Source organism: Zingiber officinale, chromosome 4B (genome assembly GCF_018446385.1).
Source record: "Zingiber officinale cultivar Zhangliang chromosome 4B, Zo_v1.1, whole genome shotgun sequence".
NCBI classification, from domain to species: domain Eukaryota; kingdom Viridiplantae; phylum Streptophyta; class Magnoliopsida; order Zingiberales; family Zingiberaceae; genus Zingiber; species Zingiber officinale.
Genome location: NC_055993.1, coordinates 17,970,587 through 17,990,659, shown reverse-complemented (window position 1 = coordinate 17,990,659; position 20,073 = coordinate 17,970,587). Strand labels below are relative to the sequence as shown.

The window sequence follows — 20,073 nt, the reverse complement described above, 5'->3', positions numbered from 1 at the left end:
TTTTTTCATTAATATATTTATTTTTAGCGTATTATGATATGATTCAAAATGACTTAAAAATATGATAAAGGATTATATATATGATAAATATTAAAATAGTTTATAAATTTTATAATTATATGTGAAAATTTTCATAAAACTTTGACTTTTGGTTGATCTTTTAAAATTTTCATGGTTCTTTATCCAACTAATTTAATATTTTTTTTATTTAATTAGGTTATGGTAGTCATGAATGTTTGGTGGTTTAATAGTTATAGTATAAGGAGTATGGTGCAACGACACCTCTAAGTGTATACTTGTGATATTTAAGTAAAGTTTTACACTACGTTGTGGTTATAAACATAATGTTTCAAATGTGTATATGCAAATTACTTTACATGTTTTTCAAGCAATGGTGCCTCATTATAGTATTTATACAATATTTTAAATATTCACAGTTTAATTCTCAATTACAACATATTACATAATATTCTCCCTCAGTAAAATGATAATGAAAGGATAATAATCAAATGTATTCGTGATCGAAAAATAAATAAAAGCTGAATGAAGGTTGATTGATTACCAGATATGGGACAAAACAGCGTTGAAATGTTTATACACCAATGGTTTGGGGTTGCCCTAAAGTTTCAGAATGTTTAAAAAAAATGTATACCTCGTACTGAAGTTTCAGAATATCTACAAACAATACACCCCTTTTTTATTTTATCGAAGTTCTATTTTTCCTCTATGCATTATATACAATAATTTCCATTTCTTAATTTTCCTCTTAACTTAAATTAAATCAAATTAAATCTTTTTACTTTTATTTTCTTTGCATGCAACCCTCAGGACTATACAATAAAAAAGTACCAAATTATCATTCAGACATTCATAGTTTGATTCTAGGTTATAACGCATTTATAAGAATTTTTCTTCCAAATGGAGTATGTAACCACGGGATGTTGGGCTTCTGGGTCGCCCACCACTAGTACTTCCCGATTTATCTTGACACAGTAAAAAAATTTCATAGAACCAGACCAATCACCTGAGGTTCAGTGTTACTTGATTCAACATTTTTTTTCTTTGCATACATGAAATAACCACTGTGATAATGATTTTTTACATTAGCAACATTGTGGTAATGATTTTTTACATTAGCACCATTGTGATATTGATGTTTAAAAATCAACACCACATTAGTGTTGATTTTTAAAAATTAACATCACAACTTAAACATCAATGCCACTATAGTATTAACTTTTTAAAAATAATAAAGAATGATATATTTGGACTTTATAGTACTATAGAAATCCACATGAATTGAAATGAGTCCAATCAAAGCTCTCTAGATCTATCAATGGATTTTGATCGAAACTCATTGATAGACCTAGGGGGTTTGAATTTTTTAAAAGTTGACATGTAATAGAAAATGGTAGTGCAGTGAAGGTTTTTATAATGTTTTGACGCCAAGCAAAATATAGATTATTCTAGGGCGTGAAGTTATAAAGGGATTAAGAAGAAATAAGAGAGAAATAACGAAATAAGAAGTAGCTCAAAATAGGTTTTTAAAAAAAAACTTCTTGAGAAAATAAGAGCAGGAAATAAAGAACAAAAGAGATGTAGCTGTAACGTGACTTAAGCGAAACCAATTGATTCAATATCAAAATAACTTCTCCCCAAACATCATCTAAGCATAAGTTTATATAACTCTCAAACCCCTCAAAAAAATCTAAACATAAAATAACCAATTAGACTTATTCCCTAAGATTTATGATAAATTAACTAATAAGACTCGGTTTCTAAGATTTAGGACAAAATTAAATATAAAATAAACTAAACTAAACTTAATTAATGGATAACTACTTAAAAACCCCCCAATTTTGGATTCTCTCATGCATCAGTTGCCTGGAGTTGAAGAGAACTCATCCTCGAGTTTAAGGTGGGTGTATCCAGCTCCAGAGTACAATGACTTAGGTGTTTTACATTAAAAACATCAGAAGTTTTTAAATGGCTAGGAAGTCGCACCCTGTAGGCATTGCCATTAATCTTTTCTAGTATTTCGCAAGGTCCAATCTTTCGATCTTTGAGCTTGTTGTATTCACCAACAGGGAAACTGTCACGAGTTAATACAGCCCAAACCATATCACCAATGTCAAAAAGAACCTGACGTCGATGTCGATCTGCCCTAATCTTGTATTCGGTGTTTCTTTCTTGAATAACTTGCTTAACCTGTTCATGAATAACTCAAAGATGCTCGACCATCTCCCCAGCCTTGGGGTTAGTTTGTCCGGGATGCGAAATAGGGACTAAATCCAGTACCCCAGATGGGTTTTGTCCATAAACAACTTCGAAAGGACTCAAACCAGTGGTCCTGTTCTTTGATCTATTGTATGCGAATTCTGCTTGAGGTAAAACTAGATCCCATTGCTTCGATTAAGTTCCTGTGAGACATCTCAGAAGATTTCCTAAGCTCCGCTTCACTACCTCGATCTGACCATCTGTCTGAGGGTAATAGGCGCTGCTGAAGTTTAGCTTTGTCCCTAACTTTTCCCATAAACTCTTCCAAAATTTATTGACAAATTTAGTATCACGATCCGAAGTAATAGTTTGAGGAATACCGTGTAAACGCACAATCTCTTTGAAGAAGAAGGTGGCAATCCGAACAGCATCAATGAATTTTTTACATACCACAAAGTGAGCCATCTTGGAGAATTGGTCCACCATAATTAGAATAGAGTCTGCATTGGTGAGGGTTCTCTTAGATTGCTGATAAACAAAGTAACGGTCCATGAAATGAGCTACGTCACTAGTTAGCTTGGTCCAATAAAAGTCGGAAGAGATGAAGGCTAATGTCTTATCTCGGTCAAAGTGTCCTTCGTTATGTAATTCACTGATAATGTGTTGTATATCTAAGAAAGATCCAAAGCCGACATCCTTAATGCTCATGGTAGTAAGCAAGGAAGAATGACAGCTTAGAGCATCTGCAACAAAATTAAGACTCTCGGATTGATGCTTCAGCATGAATGTGAACTCTGGAAGTGCTAGAACGAGTGCTTCGGTCATCTTTTCCTTTACCAGTTGAAAACTAGTTGTAGCCGCTTCAGTCCACTTGAACCTGTTCCCCTTGAGATACTCAGTGATAAGAGCAATTAAGGTGCTAAAATTCTGGATGAATCGACAATAGAAAGAGGCCAATTCATGAAAATTTCAGATGTCGTGAATGGTTTTTGACTGCGGCCACTCTAAAACTGCATCTATCTTTGATGGATCTGCACGAACATCATCGGTAGACACTATAAATCCAAGAAACAAAACTGAGGTTGTGAAGAAAGAACTATTGGGACCGAAAAGTAGCTAGAAGGGGGGGTGAATAGCTCGTCGCGTGCTAGATGCTCGTCGTTGCTTGTTTCTTCAAGATGTGCAGCGGAAAATACAGAAACAAACCACACAACGCTAACAAGGTTGGTTTACTTGGTATCCACCTCACAAGAGGTGACTAGTCCAAGGATCCACACCTACACACACACCCTCCACTAAATAAAACTCTCTTTTATGGTAACTACCAAGGGCGGAGAAGCCCTACAAGACTCAATACAAGAAGAAAGGGAAAGGTAATGAAATACAAGCTTACAAGCTTACAATGAGAGTAAAAACCCTAACCCTAGTTTCTTCTTCTTGCTTTGATCCGCCTCTTGACTTGGAAGAACCTCCAAGAGCTTCAAGAACTGGCGATCTCGAGCTTGAGAAGAGCTGTGGAGAAGCTTGTGAAGATCTGAAATGAATCGGTGAAGAGCTGCTGAAGGAGACGCCCGCCTGCGGCTCAAATACGACGCAACGGTCGGATCCCGATCGATTCGAAAACTCCCAATCGATCGGGGAGGCTTTGGATCGATTCACGGATCGATCCAGAGTGCCTCTGTGCTCTGGAAAAACGCCTGGATCGATCCACGGATCGATCCAGCGCTTATCACACGAAGCAGCAGCGTCCCAATCGATCGGCTGATCGATTGGGACCTCTGGATCGATCCACTGATCGATTCAGAGGCTCTCTGTTCGCTAGGAAAGGCCTGGATCGATCCACTGATCGATTCAGCTCTTGGTTTTTTCCCAAAACCAAGTCCCATGCCTCTCAAACCAACATCCGGTCAACCTTGACCTGTTGGTACATCATACCTAGCATCTGGTCACTCCCTTGACCTGCCAAAACTCCCCATCAAGTGTCTGGTCAATCCCTTTGACCCACTTGGACTTTTTTCTTCGTGCCAAGTATCCGGTCACTCCCTTGACCTTACTTGGACTTCCACCAGATGTCTGGTCAACCTTGACCCATCTGGATTTCCTCGTGCCAAGTATCCAGTCAATCCTTTGACCTACTTGGACTTCCCAACACCAGATGTCCGATCATCCTTGATCCATCTGGATTTTCCCTTGCCTGGCTTCACTCACCAGAGCTTTCACCTAGCTTCACTCACCAGGATTTCCTTCTGCCTAGCTTCACTCACTAGGACTTTCACTCTGCCTAACCTTCCAGTTAGGACTTCCCAGTCAGGTATCCGGTCACTTTTGACCTACTTGACTCTTCTTCATTCACCCTGATCAGTCCCTGATCAGAATCTCCCCATATGAACAACTGCACCTGCATTGTCCATTGTGTCTACGTGTATTTTCAAACATCGAAACTATGACCAAGACTCAAGCTTGGTCAACTAAGTCAACCTTGACCTAAGGGATATTGCACCAACAAGAACACTTTCTGTTGTTGATGAGCAAGTGTTCCGCCTTTAGCTTCTAAAAAATAGTGTGAAGGTGGTCAAAGTGCAAAGTTCGTGTCGGGCTATAAATGAGGATGTTGTCCAAGTATACAACCACGAATCTTCCCATGAAAGGTCGTAAGACTTGATGCATGAATCTCATGAACGTGTTGGGTGCATTGGATGGTCCGAAAGGCATGACCATCCACTCGTACAACCCATGTTGTGTCTTGAAGGTGGTCTTCCATTTATCTCCGAGCTTGATTCGAATCTGGTGGTATCCACTCCTAAGATCAATCTTGGAGAAAATCTTTAAACTGAAAAGTTGATCCAACATGTCATCTAAGCGAGGAATCGGAAATATATACTTCACCGTGATTGTGGTAATGGCTCTACTATCAATACGCATGCACCACGAACCGTCTTTCTTTGGCACGAGTAGGGAAGGGATTGCACAAGGGCTCATACTCTCACGAGTATAACCTTGTCTCAGTAGCTCCACAACTTGTTGTTGTAGTTTTTCAACATCCTTAGGGCTAACACGGTATGTCGGCCGGTTAGGTAAGCTTGACCTCGGAATAAGGTCAATCTGGTGTTGAATGTCTCTCCTAGAGGAAAGTCTCGGAGAAAGGTCTTCAGCCATCAAATTAGCAAAGTCGGATAGGAGTTGTTGTACCTCAGCTGGTAAATCTAAGTCTAGGTCTATTTTATCGCTTTTGTAAGGAAGCAAAGTATAGACCATGTCTCGTGCTTCATCTTGTTCAAAAATCTGGACATAGAAAGTAGTGTAGAGTTATTAGTTACAAAATCTGAAGGGGTTCCTTCTCGTCTTGGAGCAAATACAATATTCCTCCCTTTAATGCTGAGGGTGTAGGTGTTCTTTCGTCCATTGTGAATGACGCTTCGATCATATTGCCAAGGTCGTCCCAACAATACATGTCATGCATCCATTGACACAACATCACACCATGCTCGATCGTAATACTTGCTGCCAATAGAAAAAGTTAAAAGATACCTCTTATTTACGGTTACCTCGTTCCCTTCGCTCAACCATGATAACTTGTAGGGTTTTGGATGATGATAAGTCTTCAATTGCAGCTTTTCCACAGCTTCTTCAGACATAATATTTTCATAGCTACCACTATCAATAATCATCTTGCAAATTTTATCTGCGACTGTGCAAGTTGTGTGAAAGATACTAGTTCTCAGCCAATCCTCTTCCGATTCTTCCTTGGGGACCAATAGGCTCTTGCGTACGATGAGAGTCTCATGACCATCTCCATAAAGATTCTCTTCATCGATATCGTCATCATAAATCGGCTCATCAATTTGTTCGAATTCATCCTCCATGTCTTCCTCAACCAACAAAGTTTTGTTTTTTTGATTTAGGGATCTTTTACAATCTGAAGCTCAATGCCCAGTTCACCACATCGAAAACACTTGATAGAGGTCTTAGAGTTACCTTGTGATGGCTGCTGGGAAGGGTGCAATTCCTGAGGGCGAACAACTCGATTGTTTTGATCGTTTTTATTTGTTGGTCTACGGTTTAATTGTCTTTCAACTGTCAAAGCTCGCTGATAAACCTCTGAAATAGTCCAGAGTGAGTGGAGGCTCAGGGAATCTTGCAAGGGTTGTCGTAATCCCGCTAAATATCGCGCTGTCGTTTGCTCCTCAGTCTCAGATAGATCATTTCTAGCAATAAGTTGATAGAATTCCTCCGTATAATCGTCGACGGTTCTAGTCCCTTGCCTCAATGTATGGAGCCGTTGAAACAACGTTTGCGTGTAGTCAAAGGGAAGAAAGTGGGTTCTCATCAATTTTTTCAATGTTTCCCAATCGGTGATTTTGGATTTACTTTGTCTTTCTCGTGATCGCCGAAGTTGCTCCCACCATGTTGAGGCTCGACCTTTGAACTTGATAACGACCAATTTTACTTTGACGTAATCAGGTACTTCCTTGTACTTGAAAATCCTCTCTACTTTGTTGAGCCAATCAATGAAACCTTCCACTTGTAATGTGCCAAAAAAATCAGAAAGATCAACTCGGAAACTAAAGTCCCCATATCGTTTCTCTCGACCACAGTGTTCTCGATACGTAGTACGATGGTGATATGAATTCTCAAAAGTGGACTCAGAGTTACGATCAGAGATCTCACGATCTTTAAAATCCCGTGCTGCCAGACGTTGGGTTAATTCTGCAACTTGCTTCTGCAAATCTTCAATCATCATTACATCCTGGATATTACGGTCACAGTATTGGGCTTCCTCATTCGGAACCTGCCCGTTGCGACCACGTCCACGATGACCCTCCATTGGATCTTAATGAACTATGTGTTAGGATCTTGGATGGCTAGAGGGGGGTGAATAGCCTCTTCAAAAGCTAAAACTTAAAGATAAAACTCACACGAGCGGTTAGCGCAGCGGAAAACAAGTTAAGAACAGAATAAGAATAAGAGAAGAAACAAAGCAAACCACAGTGACTCAAGTGTTTACGAGGTTCGGGGATAACTTGCCCCTACTCCTCGGTGTCCGTAAGGTGGACAAGCCGATCTTCGGTAGATCAACCCCGGTGAACACCCGGCTATGAACTTTCTCCTTCTCGGTGGAGTGACCTCTCAACAAAATCTCAACAGGTATGTAGAATATAGCACAAGACTTACTGAGCTTGGTGACTTAGGAGAATGAAAATTAAGCTTACAGTCACGCGAAGGTCAGTGAAACAGAGAGCAAGTCGAGACAGCCGCTTCTCAGCCCCGAGCGTCAAAGCTTTTGCACCGATCGACAGAGAGTGTTTTTTTTCTCCCCAAGAACTTCTTCTTAACCCTCTCTTCAACCAGCCTTTTATGTCTCTGCCATCTCTGCCTTTTGCCCGCAACGGATCCCTGCCAAACTGCAGCAAATCTCTGCATCCAGCCATAGCATCGCCAATCACGCTTCTTTCTCATCTGATCATCTGAGCTCACACCAATGGAATTCTGGTCTTCACTGGTGTCTCTGAGCTCCACCCAATCACCATGAGTTGAGCTGATCGATGCCAGATCACCGCCAGATCGCAGCCACGACTTTGCTGCTTTAACAGGTTTACAGTGGAACATAGCAAAAGTCTCTCTGGTATCCTCTACTAATGAAGCTCAATTTGAAATCAACCAATTGCAAATTACCAGTAACCTGCACCTCAAAATCTTGCAGCAGATGGTTAGAAATATTTAGGCAAAAGCAACTTTGAATCAGAAAGAATCAGAGAAAGTGCATGCAAAACAGACTATAGTATGGATCGTCCGCGGACCGATCCATACGTTCAAATCTCTTTTCGATCACATCGATCGGTTGACCGATCAGGAACAACGATCGGTCCTCGACCGATCGGTGTCACAAGATAAGCCCCGATCGGTCTCCGACCGATCGAGATCAATCGACCGTCCCGAGACCGGTCAAGATCTGATAGCATCGAGTATTCGCAGATGCCATCGAGTTCTCACCGACGGCCGGCGGACCGATCGATAACACAAGATGCTCGAGTGTTTACCGATCGGTCCAGACCGATCGAGGAACACACCTGGATCGGTCTCGCCGACCGATCCAGCCTTTGCTGGATCGGTCATCAGACCGATCCAAGGCTGTGATTTAAGAGGCAAGCTTCCAAGCTTGCTACCCTTAATCCTGACGGTCCGGAGACCGAGCTACCGAGCTCTTCTCCGACTATACATGCCAAGTTTCCATACTTGGACTTCCCTACCGGATGTCCGATCACCCTTGATCCATCTGGATTTTCCTTGCCTGGCTTCACTCACCGGGACTTTCCAATTGCCTGGCTTCACTCACCGGACTTTCCAATTGCACGCTTCACTCACCAGACTTCTCCAATTGCTGGCTTCACTCACGGGACTTCTCCAATTGCACGGCTTCACTCACGGGACTTCCCGTGCCAAGCTCCTTGCTCGGACTTTTCCCAATCAGATTAATCAGTCAACCAAGTCAACCCTGATTTGTCTGAGTTAATTCAATATCTGATTGAAACTTAAATCGGTGTCAACATCAAAACAACATCCGTGTCATATCAACAATCTCCCCTTTTGTTGTTTGACAACACGATTTAAGTTTAGATCGAAATGCTTTCATATCCATAATTTTAGGGAAATCGGGACCCTCCCTAAGACGGATATATCTCAAATATCTTCTCCCCTTTTCATATTGAGTTTACAATTCGTCTCTAAACTTCAAATACTCTCTCCCCCTTTGTCAAACACCGAAAAGGTATATATAAAAAATATGAGGACTGACAAACACCTCCCCCTTAAACCCATATCATAATCCACAAAAAGAAGTAAGATATGATAGAACTCAAGCAATGTCATATACATAGCATGAAAAAGATATCATAGGAGTACAAAACGCATGAAAATAAACATAATGTCTAAAATAGCAACCATCCAGGACAGGCAATCAACATCGTATCTAGAACAAAGTAGCACAATCAACAATCAATCACATAATCAAAATCAACTCGCATCCTCATCATGAGGAGCAGTGTCATCAGCAACAGGATAAGAGAATCCCTGAGGGGGCACGCCGCTGCCTGAAGATGGATCGTCTGTAGAAGGCTGAGGTGGTGGGTGGCTGGCCATCCATCCCATAAACGCCTGATGAGTAGCCAGCTGATGTCTCTGTAGGGTCTCAAAGCGTCGGTCAATGTGGAGACGTAGACCAACGAACTCAGCAGCCACCATCTCCTCGTGGCGATCAAATCGGTCCTCCAACTCCGCGATCTGCCAGCGCAGATCAGGGTCCGCCTCGCCAATGTCAGCAGGAGGAGCAGCTGCAACCTGTCGTGGTAACTCACCTAAAGCTCTCCCATCCTTCCACTGAACCTCCCCATTTCGCCCTATGATTCCAGACTTGGAAAATGCTCGTTTCCCAAGTCGGCAATCCTGCCTGATCATTTTGATTATTCTACCCTTAGAGACATCAACCTGAAGGGTCTCAAGCCAATCAGTAATTATATGCCCATAAGGCATATAAATAGTGAAGCCGCTAGGCTGAGAATATGATATGATCGAGGAGTAGATGCTTGACATGATATCAAAATCGAGACGCCGACGCAAACCATAAAGCATAAGACAATGATATGGTCGGATTTCAGATAGTGGTTTAGATGTGATAGGTAGAAGGCAGTTCGTGACAATTTTAAAAAGAATGTAGTCTTGAGGAGATAATCTCAAGGCTGCAAAAGTAGGGAAGTCAACATCTAGCTCATCTAGCCCTAGTCTAGGCTGTCTGAAGAAGTACTCATAGATTTCGTCAGATGAGATATCAAACGGTGGAGGTAACTCTTCTGGTAAGTCAGGAAATATCGAAAAGACATCACCGGAACACCTCCGACAATCGAGATACTCAAAGAAAGATGAGATACTGAAATCAAGAGTCCGCCTAGCAACTCTTGTTTTAAAACCTTGATCATTAGTCTCATGAAGGTTATTATAGAACTCAGAGACCAAGTCATAGTTGATATCCCGTTCCAAGTAGACTAGAGTATCGAGTTTGTAGTATGCTAAGATTTCGGACACTTGTGGGCAAAATTCGTCCATGAATTTTCTATCCACGGACCTACAAGGGAGTAATTTGAATGTCCTTTGTTGAAAAGCTTCCTCAGTCCGGCGGTTTGGGAATCTACTGGAACTAGCCGGTTGGGGTCGGGAAGAAGCAGCAGGAGTTTTGGATTTGGATGTCTTGGTTGGTTCCTTAGAGGTTCCCTCACCATCAGTGGGTTTCTTCCTAAGGGGACACAATGGGGTGAAATGGGGAGCACCGGAGCCACCGACAATTAAGAACCGAGACAACAAAACAACAAATTCAGTGAGAAACATAATGCTGCCAAATTCTAGAAAGGTAAGAAGTTACCTTGGTGCCATTTGAACCTTAGTATAGGGCGAGGGCTGGAGCTTCGGCGTGCAAAGAGAAGAGAAGGAGTGAACTGGTGGGAAGAGTCGGCTAGGGTTCGTGTGAATGAGGGAAAGAAGAATCGGGGGTTTTAAGGGTTAAGATGGGTGTACAGTGAAGAAAAGATCGGACGGTTGTCCGATCAGAAGGTTTCGGAAGCCCACAGATCGGTCACCAGACCGATCAGGGAACCTCCTGATCGGTCAGTAGACCGATCAGGAAGTGCGAAGCTGATCGATCCTCGGACCGATCAGGGAACTACCTGATCGGTCCGTAGACCGATCAGAGATCGATCAGTAAGCCCAAGTTACAGACTTAACCAATGGAACCACTGATCGGTCTATGGACCGATCAGAAGAACCCTATGCGTATCAGATTATCCTGATCGATCCCTGGACCGATCAGTGAGCCGCACAAACATACCCTGATCGGTCCCTGGACCGATCAGAGGTCTATCGACCGATCCATCTTCTCCTGATCGGGCTGTAGCCCGATCAGTGTCTGATACTGAAATTTTCAGTGATTTCAGTAACCGAAATCCTTAGATATGTTTGATAGGTCGTAGAAGTTTCTCCAGTAAAACTGTCAAACTCAATATCTAGAACCCTGAGAATCTACAATCATAACTATGTCCTAACGATGGGCTCTTATGGTGTGAATTTGTTTAGAATTTGAGACTTTCATATTCGACTACAAACACTGAGATTTCAGACAAGTTTCAAGTTTGTCAAAATAGACAACTTGTCCTAATTTGCAATCAAGGCATGAAAGCTGAAATTCTTGATTCTTGTTATGTTTAGTTTCAAGTTTGTCAAAATATATCCAATTTGTTATTATTTCCTTTAATAACCTAGCGTTTTATCAATCAAGGTCATGACATGAACCAAGCAACAATACCAATCAACACATCAACCATCAACCATGATTAGAGAATTTCTAGGCAAATGTCCAACCAAGATTCCTTGGTTGGAATATATGAGTAAGATCTAGGAACCAAATACACATGAATTGTGTAATGGTGTTCCCCAAACTCAATTAATGTCTCTTCAACCTAATTATTCAAGGGATGCATGATACATTTTGAATAATTTGGTTGATCCTAGCATCTCACCCCATTTCTAGCAAACAAAAACATTTTGTTAAACCTTATAGTGTATGTGAGATGTTCCCAAGTTGCCCAAATTTTTGTCCCAATTACTCTTGTCATTTTAATAGTCCTTATTGATTATGGTGAAACTCTAATGACCTAAGGAGCCAAACACATTCCCAACTCCCTCCTTAAATGACTAAATTCATTTTCCGGAAGGGGTTTGGTGAAAATATCAGCTAGGTTTGACTTTGACTCAACATATGTGAGTGCAATGTCTCCCCTAGCTACATGATCTCTAATGAAGTGATGACGCACTTCAATGTGTTTTGTCCTTGAATGATGGACTGGATTTTTAGTTAGGTTAATCGTGCTAATGTTATCACATAGCACTTGTACACCCTTGTAAGAAAATCCATAATCCTCTAAGGTGTGTATCATCCACAACAATTGCGATACACTCTCTCCCATGGCAATATATTCGACCTCGGTCGTGGAGAGAGCAACACAATGTTGCTTCCGACTTGACCAACTAACTAAAGATGACCCTAAAAATTGGCAACCCCCACTCGTACTTTTCCGATCCAATTTGCACCCAGCATAATCGGAATCGGTATAACCTATCAAGTCAAAAGACTCGGTACGAGGATACCAAAGACCTACTCTTATTGTGCCCTTAAGATATCTCAAAATTCTTTTAACTGCAATTAAATGAGATTCCTTTGCACAGACTTGATACCTAGCGCACATGCCCACAGCAAAAAGTATATCGGGTCGTCTTGCTGTGAGATATAGAAGACTACCGATCATGCTTCTATATTGCGTTAGATCAACTGGTTTTCCATTCTCATCATTGTCAAGGCGAGTGTTTGTCGCCATTGGAGTGGACACTTCCTTAGAGTCACTCATATTGAATTTTCTGAGCATCTCTTGAGTGTATTTTGCTTGATGGACATAAATACCATCTCTAGTTTGTTTGATTTCGAGTCCAAGGAAGAAAGTCAATTCTCCCACTAGACTCATCTCAAACTCACTCTCCATGTGAGTGATGAACTCATTTAAATAGCCCTTGTTGTTTGAGCCACAAATTATGTCATCGACATATACTTGGGCTACAAAAATATTTTCACCATCTCTACGTAGAAATAGTGTTGGGTCTATTTGTCCTCTAACAAAGCCCTTCTCTAGTAGATATGTTGACAACCTTTCGTACCAAGCTCGTGGTGCTTGTTTAAGCCCATAAAGTGCTTTCTTGAGCTTGTACACGTGATTTGGAGATTCGGTATTCACAAATCCCGGTGGTTGTTCAACATAAACTTCTTCCTTAATGAGACCATTTAAGAAGGCCGATTTTACATCCATTTGATAGAGCTTGAAACCTCTATGTGCAGCAAAAGCTAGCATTAAGCGAATGGACTCTAATCGGGCCACTGGAGCATATGTCTCATCATAATCAAGGCCTTCAACTTGACTATAGCCCTTGGCTACAAGTCTTGCCTTGTTTCTAACTACATCTCCCTTTTGGTTCAATTTGTTCTTGAAGACCCATTTGGTTCCAATAATGGTGGTCTTCTTAGGTCTGGGAACCAAGTCCCATACTTGGCTCCTTTCAAATTGACCTAATTCGTCTTGCATAGCTATGATCCACTCAGGATCATGCAATGCCTCATCAATTAATCTAGGTTCAATTTCTGAGATCAAAGCGACCTCATTGGACTCATTTCTAAAGAATGACCTAGTCCTAACCCCTTGATGGATGTCTCCCACAATCTGGTCTTGGGGGTGACTAGTGTCTAGCCTAGACTGCCTTGGTGCTGATGGTGCCTCATGAGTGGTCTCACTTGGCACAGACAAGGACTCAATATCAGGCAATGGATCCACCTGAGTTCTTTGTTGTCCTTGCTCATCATTATCAGAGTCAATTTCGACTCTTTCGATGTTTTGGTCATTCAAACTTAGCCTTCTAAGTTCGAATTGAATTTGTTCTACATCCCTTGATTGATCATTTAAATTAGGGATTTCTTCAAAAGCTACATCAGAGGACTCTTCAATCAATTTAGTCCCCTTGTTGTAGACTCGATAGACTTTGCTGGTGAGTGAATACCCGACCAGTATCCCTTCATCGCCTTAGCCGTGAACTTCCCAAGATGATCCTTTGTGTTCAAGATAAACACCTTACAACCAAACACCCTAAGATGTTTAATTGTAGGTGGTTTCCCAAACCAAAGTTCATGAGGGTCTTTCCTAAAAATCTGTGTATTAGGACTCGATTTCAGCCCATAAGTAGCTCGGTAGAGAGTACTCATTGAGCATGCTTCGTGCAGCTTCTGTGGGACTCGGTTCTTTCTCTCCACAACCCCATTTTGCTGTGGGGTCCTCGGAGTAGAGAACTCATGTCTATAACCCTTCTCTTGACAAAACTCTAAAAACCTATGGTTTTGGAATTCACCACCATGATCACTCCTGATGGTTTTAATTGTGGTTGATTTTTCATTTTCCGTTCTTCTACAAAAAGAAATGAAAATATCTATGGTTTGGTCCTTATGTTTCAAAAAGAAGGTCCAAGTATATCTAGTGAAATCATCAATAATCACAAGACAATATCTACTTCCATTCAAAGATATTACACTACTGCAATCAAATAGGTCCATGTGCAATAAGTCTAACGGAGTAGAAGTACTTACAATGCTTTTACCTTTATGAACCGCTTTTGTTTGCTTACCCTTTTGACATGCATCACATAGTTTGTTCTTTTGATATTTGATGCTTGGTAAGCCTCGCACTAATCCTTTGTTTGCTAGCTTCCGGATGTTCTTCATGTTTACATGTGCCAACCTTCTATGCCATAGCCAAGACTCTTCTTCTTTTGACATGAAACACTTAATCAAAGCATTAGTAGCACTTTTAAATGATACTTGATAAATATTGTCTACCCTTGTGCCTACTAGTATCGTGTCAAGTGTGTCAATGTTTTAACCAAACATTGACTTGAATGAAATTCAATTGTGTAACCCGTATCACACAATTGACTGACACTTAGGAGATTAAAAGTCATTCCCTTGACTAGAAGGACATTCTTGATATGAAGACATTCGGATATATGAATGTCTCCAACTCCTATTACCTTAAGACTACCATTGTTACCAAAGGACACATTACCTCTACTTTTGTTTTGAAGAGAAGCAAATAGAGATTTGTCCCCGGTCATGTGCTTGGAGCATCCACTATCAACAAACCAAGTTGATAGGTGCTCCCCCTCGATCAATGCCTACAAGATACGAAAGATAGATGTTTTAGGTACCCAAATCTTGGGACCTAATGCATCTACAAGAAGTGACCTAGGAACCCATGCTTTGGTCATACCCTTCCTAGTTCCATGAACCCTAGAATCATTTGATCTATGGTATTGGGTCCTAGACACTAATGAGATAAAACTCGATTCTTTGGGTTGATAACCTATCCCGGCTTTGTTGTAGACTGCCCTTTGGGCATTTAAGATCATGTCTAATGTCTTAGAGCTAGTTGAGAATTTCTCAAGCATTTTCTTGAGCTTCTCAACCTCACTCTTCAAAGCCTTGTTCTCATCTTCAAGAAGCTCTAGATGGAGGTCATCAACCTCATCTTCCCTAAGAGCCTTTAGCATTTCTACTTCTTCTTTTAACAATTTATTTTCTGTTTTCGACTTTTTAAGCAATGTAGATAAATGAGTAATAGTCTTATAACATTTTTCTACATGAGAAGAGGTTACCTCTTCATCATCCGAGGATGATGAGGCCGCGTTTGAAGCATCACTTGAGTTGCCATCGCTTCCGGAGTCCTCCCTTGCCATGAGTGCTAAATGGCGAGTGCTCTTCTCCTTCTTCTCTTCTTCCTCGGATGAGCTTGAAGATGACTCATCCCAAGTGGCCTTAAGGGCCTTCTTCTTTTTGCTTCTTTCTTCTTTCTTCTTGGCTCGTTCTTCCTTCTTCTTGGCTCGTTCTTCCTTCTTGAGCTTAGGACACTCACTTCGGTAGTGCCCTTTCTTACTACATTCATAGCACGTAACGTTAGATTTATCAATGTTCGGATCATTAGGTTTACCTTTGTATCTTCGGCTTCTTCTCATGATCCTCCTCACGAAATTCGCCATTTCGCTTGATGACGATGATTCGCCTTCGTCATCGGACTCGGAGGAAGAGGTGGATGAGGAGATCTCCTTTTCTTTCTTCTTTTCCTTCTTCCTTCTCCCATCCTTGCTCCTTTCTCCTGCAACAAGAGCAATACCTTTCTCCTTTTGGCCTTTGTTAGCAAGTTCATGTAATTCCATTTCACAGAAAAATTCATCTAACTTGACAATTGAAAGATCCTTGGATACCTTGTAGGCATCTACCATAGATGACCACAAGGCATTCCTAGGAAAAGCTTTAAGTGCATACCTTACAAGATCGCGGTTTTCTACATGTTCATCTATGGAATGTAGACCGTTAATGATCTCTTTAAACCTACCATGAAGTTCACTTACATTCTCATTTTCCTTCATGGTGAGGTTCTGGAGTTGGTTGAGGAACAAGTCTCTCTTGGCAATTCGAGAGTCCCGAGTCCCTTCTTGAAGCTCAATGAGCTTGTTCCATAGATCTCTTGCACTAGTAAAAGGACCTACCTTGACTAGTTGGTCCTTGGCGATTCCACATTGCAAGGTGACCATGGCCTTGGCATCGGCTTGTGCTTTGCGGAGTTGTTCGGTAGACCACCTTGACGATTCGAGCTCCTTACCTTCCTCATCTCTTGGTGGTGTGTAGCCTTCCTTGACTGAGAACCACATGGCAATATCCGTCTTTAGGTAATACTCCATGCGTCCCTTCCAGTACTGGAAATCTGCCCCTTCAAAGTAAGGTGGTCGATTTGTGCTAAAACCTTCCCTCATGGCCATCTCTTTGCTCTTAGGTTGTTAAGCCGGATGAAGAGCTCCAACCTGGCTCTGATACCACTTGTTAGGATCTTGGATGGCTAGAGGGGGGTGAATAGCCTCTTCAAAAGCTAAAACTTAAAGATAAAACTCACACGAGCGGTTAGCGCAGCGGAAAACAAGTTAAGAACAGAATAAGAATAAGAGAAGAAACAAAGCAAACCACAGTGACTCAAGTGTTTACGAGGTTCGGGGATAACTTGCCCCTACTCCTCGGTGTCCGTAAGGTGGACAAGCCGATCTTCGGTAGATCAACCCCGGTGAACACCCGGCTATGAACTTTCTCCTTCTCGGTGGAGTGACCTCTCAACAAAATCTCAACAGGTATGTAGAATATAGCACAAGACTTACTGAGCTTGGTGACTTAGGAGAATGAAAATTAAGCTTACAGTCACGCGAAGGTCAGTGAAACAGAGAGCAAGTCGAGACAGCCCCGAGCGTCAAAGCTTTTGCACTGATCGACAGAGAGTGTTTTTTTTTTTCTTCCCCAAGAACTTCTCCTTAACCCTCTCTTCAACCAGCCTTTTATGTCTCTGCCATCTCTGCCTTTCGCCCGCAACGGATCCCTGCCAAACTGCAGCAAATCTCTGCATCCAGCCATAGCATCGCCAATCACGCTTCTTTCTCATCTGATCATCTGAGCTCACACCAATGGAATTCTGGTCTTCACTGGTGTCTCTGAGCTCCACCCAATCACCATGAGTTGAGCTGATCGATGCCAGATCACCGCCAGATCGCAGCCACGACTTTGCTGCTTTAACAGGTTTACAGTGGAACATAGCAAAAGTTTCTCTGGTATCCTCTACTAATGAAGCTCAATTTGAAATCAACCAATTGCAAATTACCAGTAACCTGCACCTCAAAATCTTGCAGCAGATGGTTAGAAATATTTAGGCAAAAGCAACTTTGAATCAGAAAGAATCAGAGAAAGTGCATGCAAAACAGACTATAGTATGGATCGGTCTGCAGACCGATCCATACGTTCAAATCTCTTTTTCGATCGTTTCTGATCGGTTCAGAAACTAACCTGATCGGTCCTCAGACCGATCAGGTGTCGCGCGCACAAGCCTGATCGGTCTCCGGACCGATCAGGCATCAATCTGACCGGTCCCGAGACCGGTCAGTATCGATACAGTAGCATACTGAGTATTCGCAGTATGCTACTGAGTTCTCACTGATCGGTCGGCGGACCGATCAGTAACAACACAGTATGCTACTGAGTGTTTACTGATCGGTCCGTAGACCGATCAGGACACACTTAGTGTCATGGATCGGTCTGCCGACCGATCACCCGTGCCACTTGTGCCACTGGATCGGTCATCAGACCGATCCAAGGCTGTGATTTAAGAGGCAAGCTTCCAAGCTTGCTACCCTTAATCCTGACAGTCCAGAGACCGAGCTACCGAGCTCTTCTCCGACTATACATGCCAAGTTTCCATACTTGGACTTCCCAATACCAGATGTCCGATCACCCTTGATCCATCTGGATTTTCCCTTGCCTGGCTTCACTCACCAGGACTTTCCAATTGCCTGGCTTCACTCACCAGGACTTTCCAATTGCCTGGCTTCACTCACCAGGACTTTCCAATTGCCTGGCTTCACTCACCAGGACTTCTCCAATTGCCTGGCTTCACTCACCAGGACTTCTCCAATTGCCTGGCTTCACTCACCAGGACTTCTCCCGTGCCAAGCTCCTTGCTCGGACTTTTCCCAATCAGATTAATCAGGTCAACCAAGTCAACCCTGATTTGTCTGAGTTAATTCAATATCTGATTGAAACTTAAATCAGTGTCAACATCAAAACAACATCCAGGTCAGACTGTATCAACACTATGATGCCAACTGGCGCTGAGCAAAATATAGATTATTCTGGGGCGTTAAGTTACAGAGGGATTAAGAAGAAACAAGAGATAAATAACGAAATAAGAAGTAGCTCAAGATAGGTTTTAAAAAAAAACCTTCTTGAGAAAATCAGAGCGGGAAATAAAAAACAAAAGAGGTAGTCGTAACGTGGCTTAAGCGAAACCAATTGATTCAATATCAAAATAACTTCTCCCCAAATATCATCTAAGCATAGGTTTATATAGCTCTCAAAACCCTCAAAAAAATCTAAATAGAAAAATAATCAACTAGACTTATTCCCTAAGATTTAGGATAAATTAACTAACAAGACTCGGTTCCTAAGATTTAAAACAAAATTAAATATAAAGAAATAAATTAAACTTAATTAACGGATAACTACATAAAAAAACCCCTAATTTTAGATTCTCTCCTGCATCATGTTCATACCTGACTTTAACATATCTACAATAAGTTATGTGTATAGGTTAATTGTCTTAAAGTAATAAACTTTGAAAATCTTCCGATCACTATTGCTAATGACTTCAAGCTAATATCTTTGGGCACATTTAGACTTCAAGGCAATTTAGAAACATGTAGAACTCAGAATAGATCCAATCGGAGCTCTCTAAGTCCATCAATGAGTTTTAATCGAGACCCATTGATGGACCCGAAAAGGGTTCAAACTATATTTTTTGGGCTCAAACCATGGGATGTTACAGATTTCACCATATAACAAATGTAGATCTCTGAACGAGTATCGATTCAAACTAAAAAGTTTCTCTTTCTAATACTCGAGTCAAAAGTTATGACATCCGAAAATAAACATTTGACACATACACAACTTATCGTAAGGATGTCAAAACCAAACATGAATACCATAAATACTTTCACTGTACTACCCTCTTCCATTACATGCTAATTTTTCAAAAATCCAAATCTCCTTAAGTCCATCAATAAATTTCGGACAAAACTCATTATCGAACCTAGAAAATTTCGATTAGACTCATTCCAAGTATTACATATTTCTAAAGTGTCTCAAAGTCTATATGTGTCTAGAGATATCAGCTTGAAGAAATTTATAACTTTAAGATAATTAACACGCATAACTTATTGTAGGGATATTAGAACCAGACACAAACACTATAAATACTTTCGTTGCGCTACTCTCTTCCATCACATATCAATTTTTAAAAATCCAAATTCTCTAGGTCCATTAATAGATTTCAATTAAAACTCATTGATGAACATAGAAAGCTCTGATTAAACTTATAAGGGTTTCTACAATGTTCCGAAGTCCAAATGTTTTTTTTTACTATTTTTAAAAAATTAACACTACAAAAGTACAATATTTAAGTTGTGGTATTAATTTTTATACAAATGAAAGAGAAGAGATAAAAGTTTAATTTAATTTAAGAAAAGAAAGAAAAATTATTACATGAGAGAGAGAGTGATAGTGGGGGGGGAGGTGGGGTAAAAATAAAAAAGAGATGCATTTTTTGGATGTTCTGGGAATGCAAGATCTTAATTCAAGTA

At 41.1% G+C, this 20,073-nt stretch overlaps 1 protein-coding gene across 1 annotated transcript; it reads right to left on the bottom strand.

The window, feature by feature from the left end:
• Positions 1-6,115: 6,115 nt before the first annotated feature.
• Positions 6,116-7,042, bottom strand: LOC121978140 (activity-regulated cytoskeleton associated protein 1-like). Its single transcript, XM_042530516.1, has one exon. The coding sequence runs from the start codon at positions 7,040-7,042 to the stop codon at positions 6,116-6,118; it is 927 nt and encodes a 308-aa protein (XP_042386450.1).
• Between the last annotated feature and the right edge of the window lie 13,031 nt (positions 7,043-20,073).

Excerpts from the sequence above, each read along its gene's own strand:
- LOC121978140 (XM_042530516.1), bottom strand. The coding sequence starts at position 7,042 with ATGGAGGGTCATCGTGGACGTGGTCGCAACGGGCAGGTTCCGAATGAG.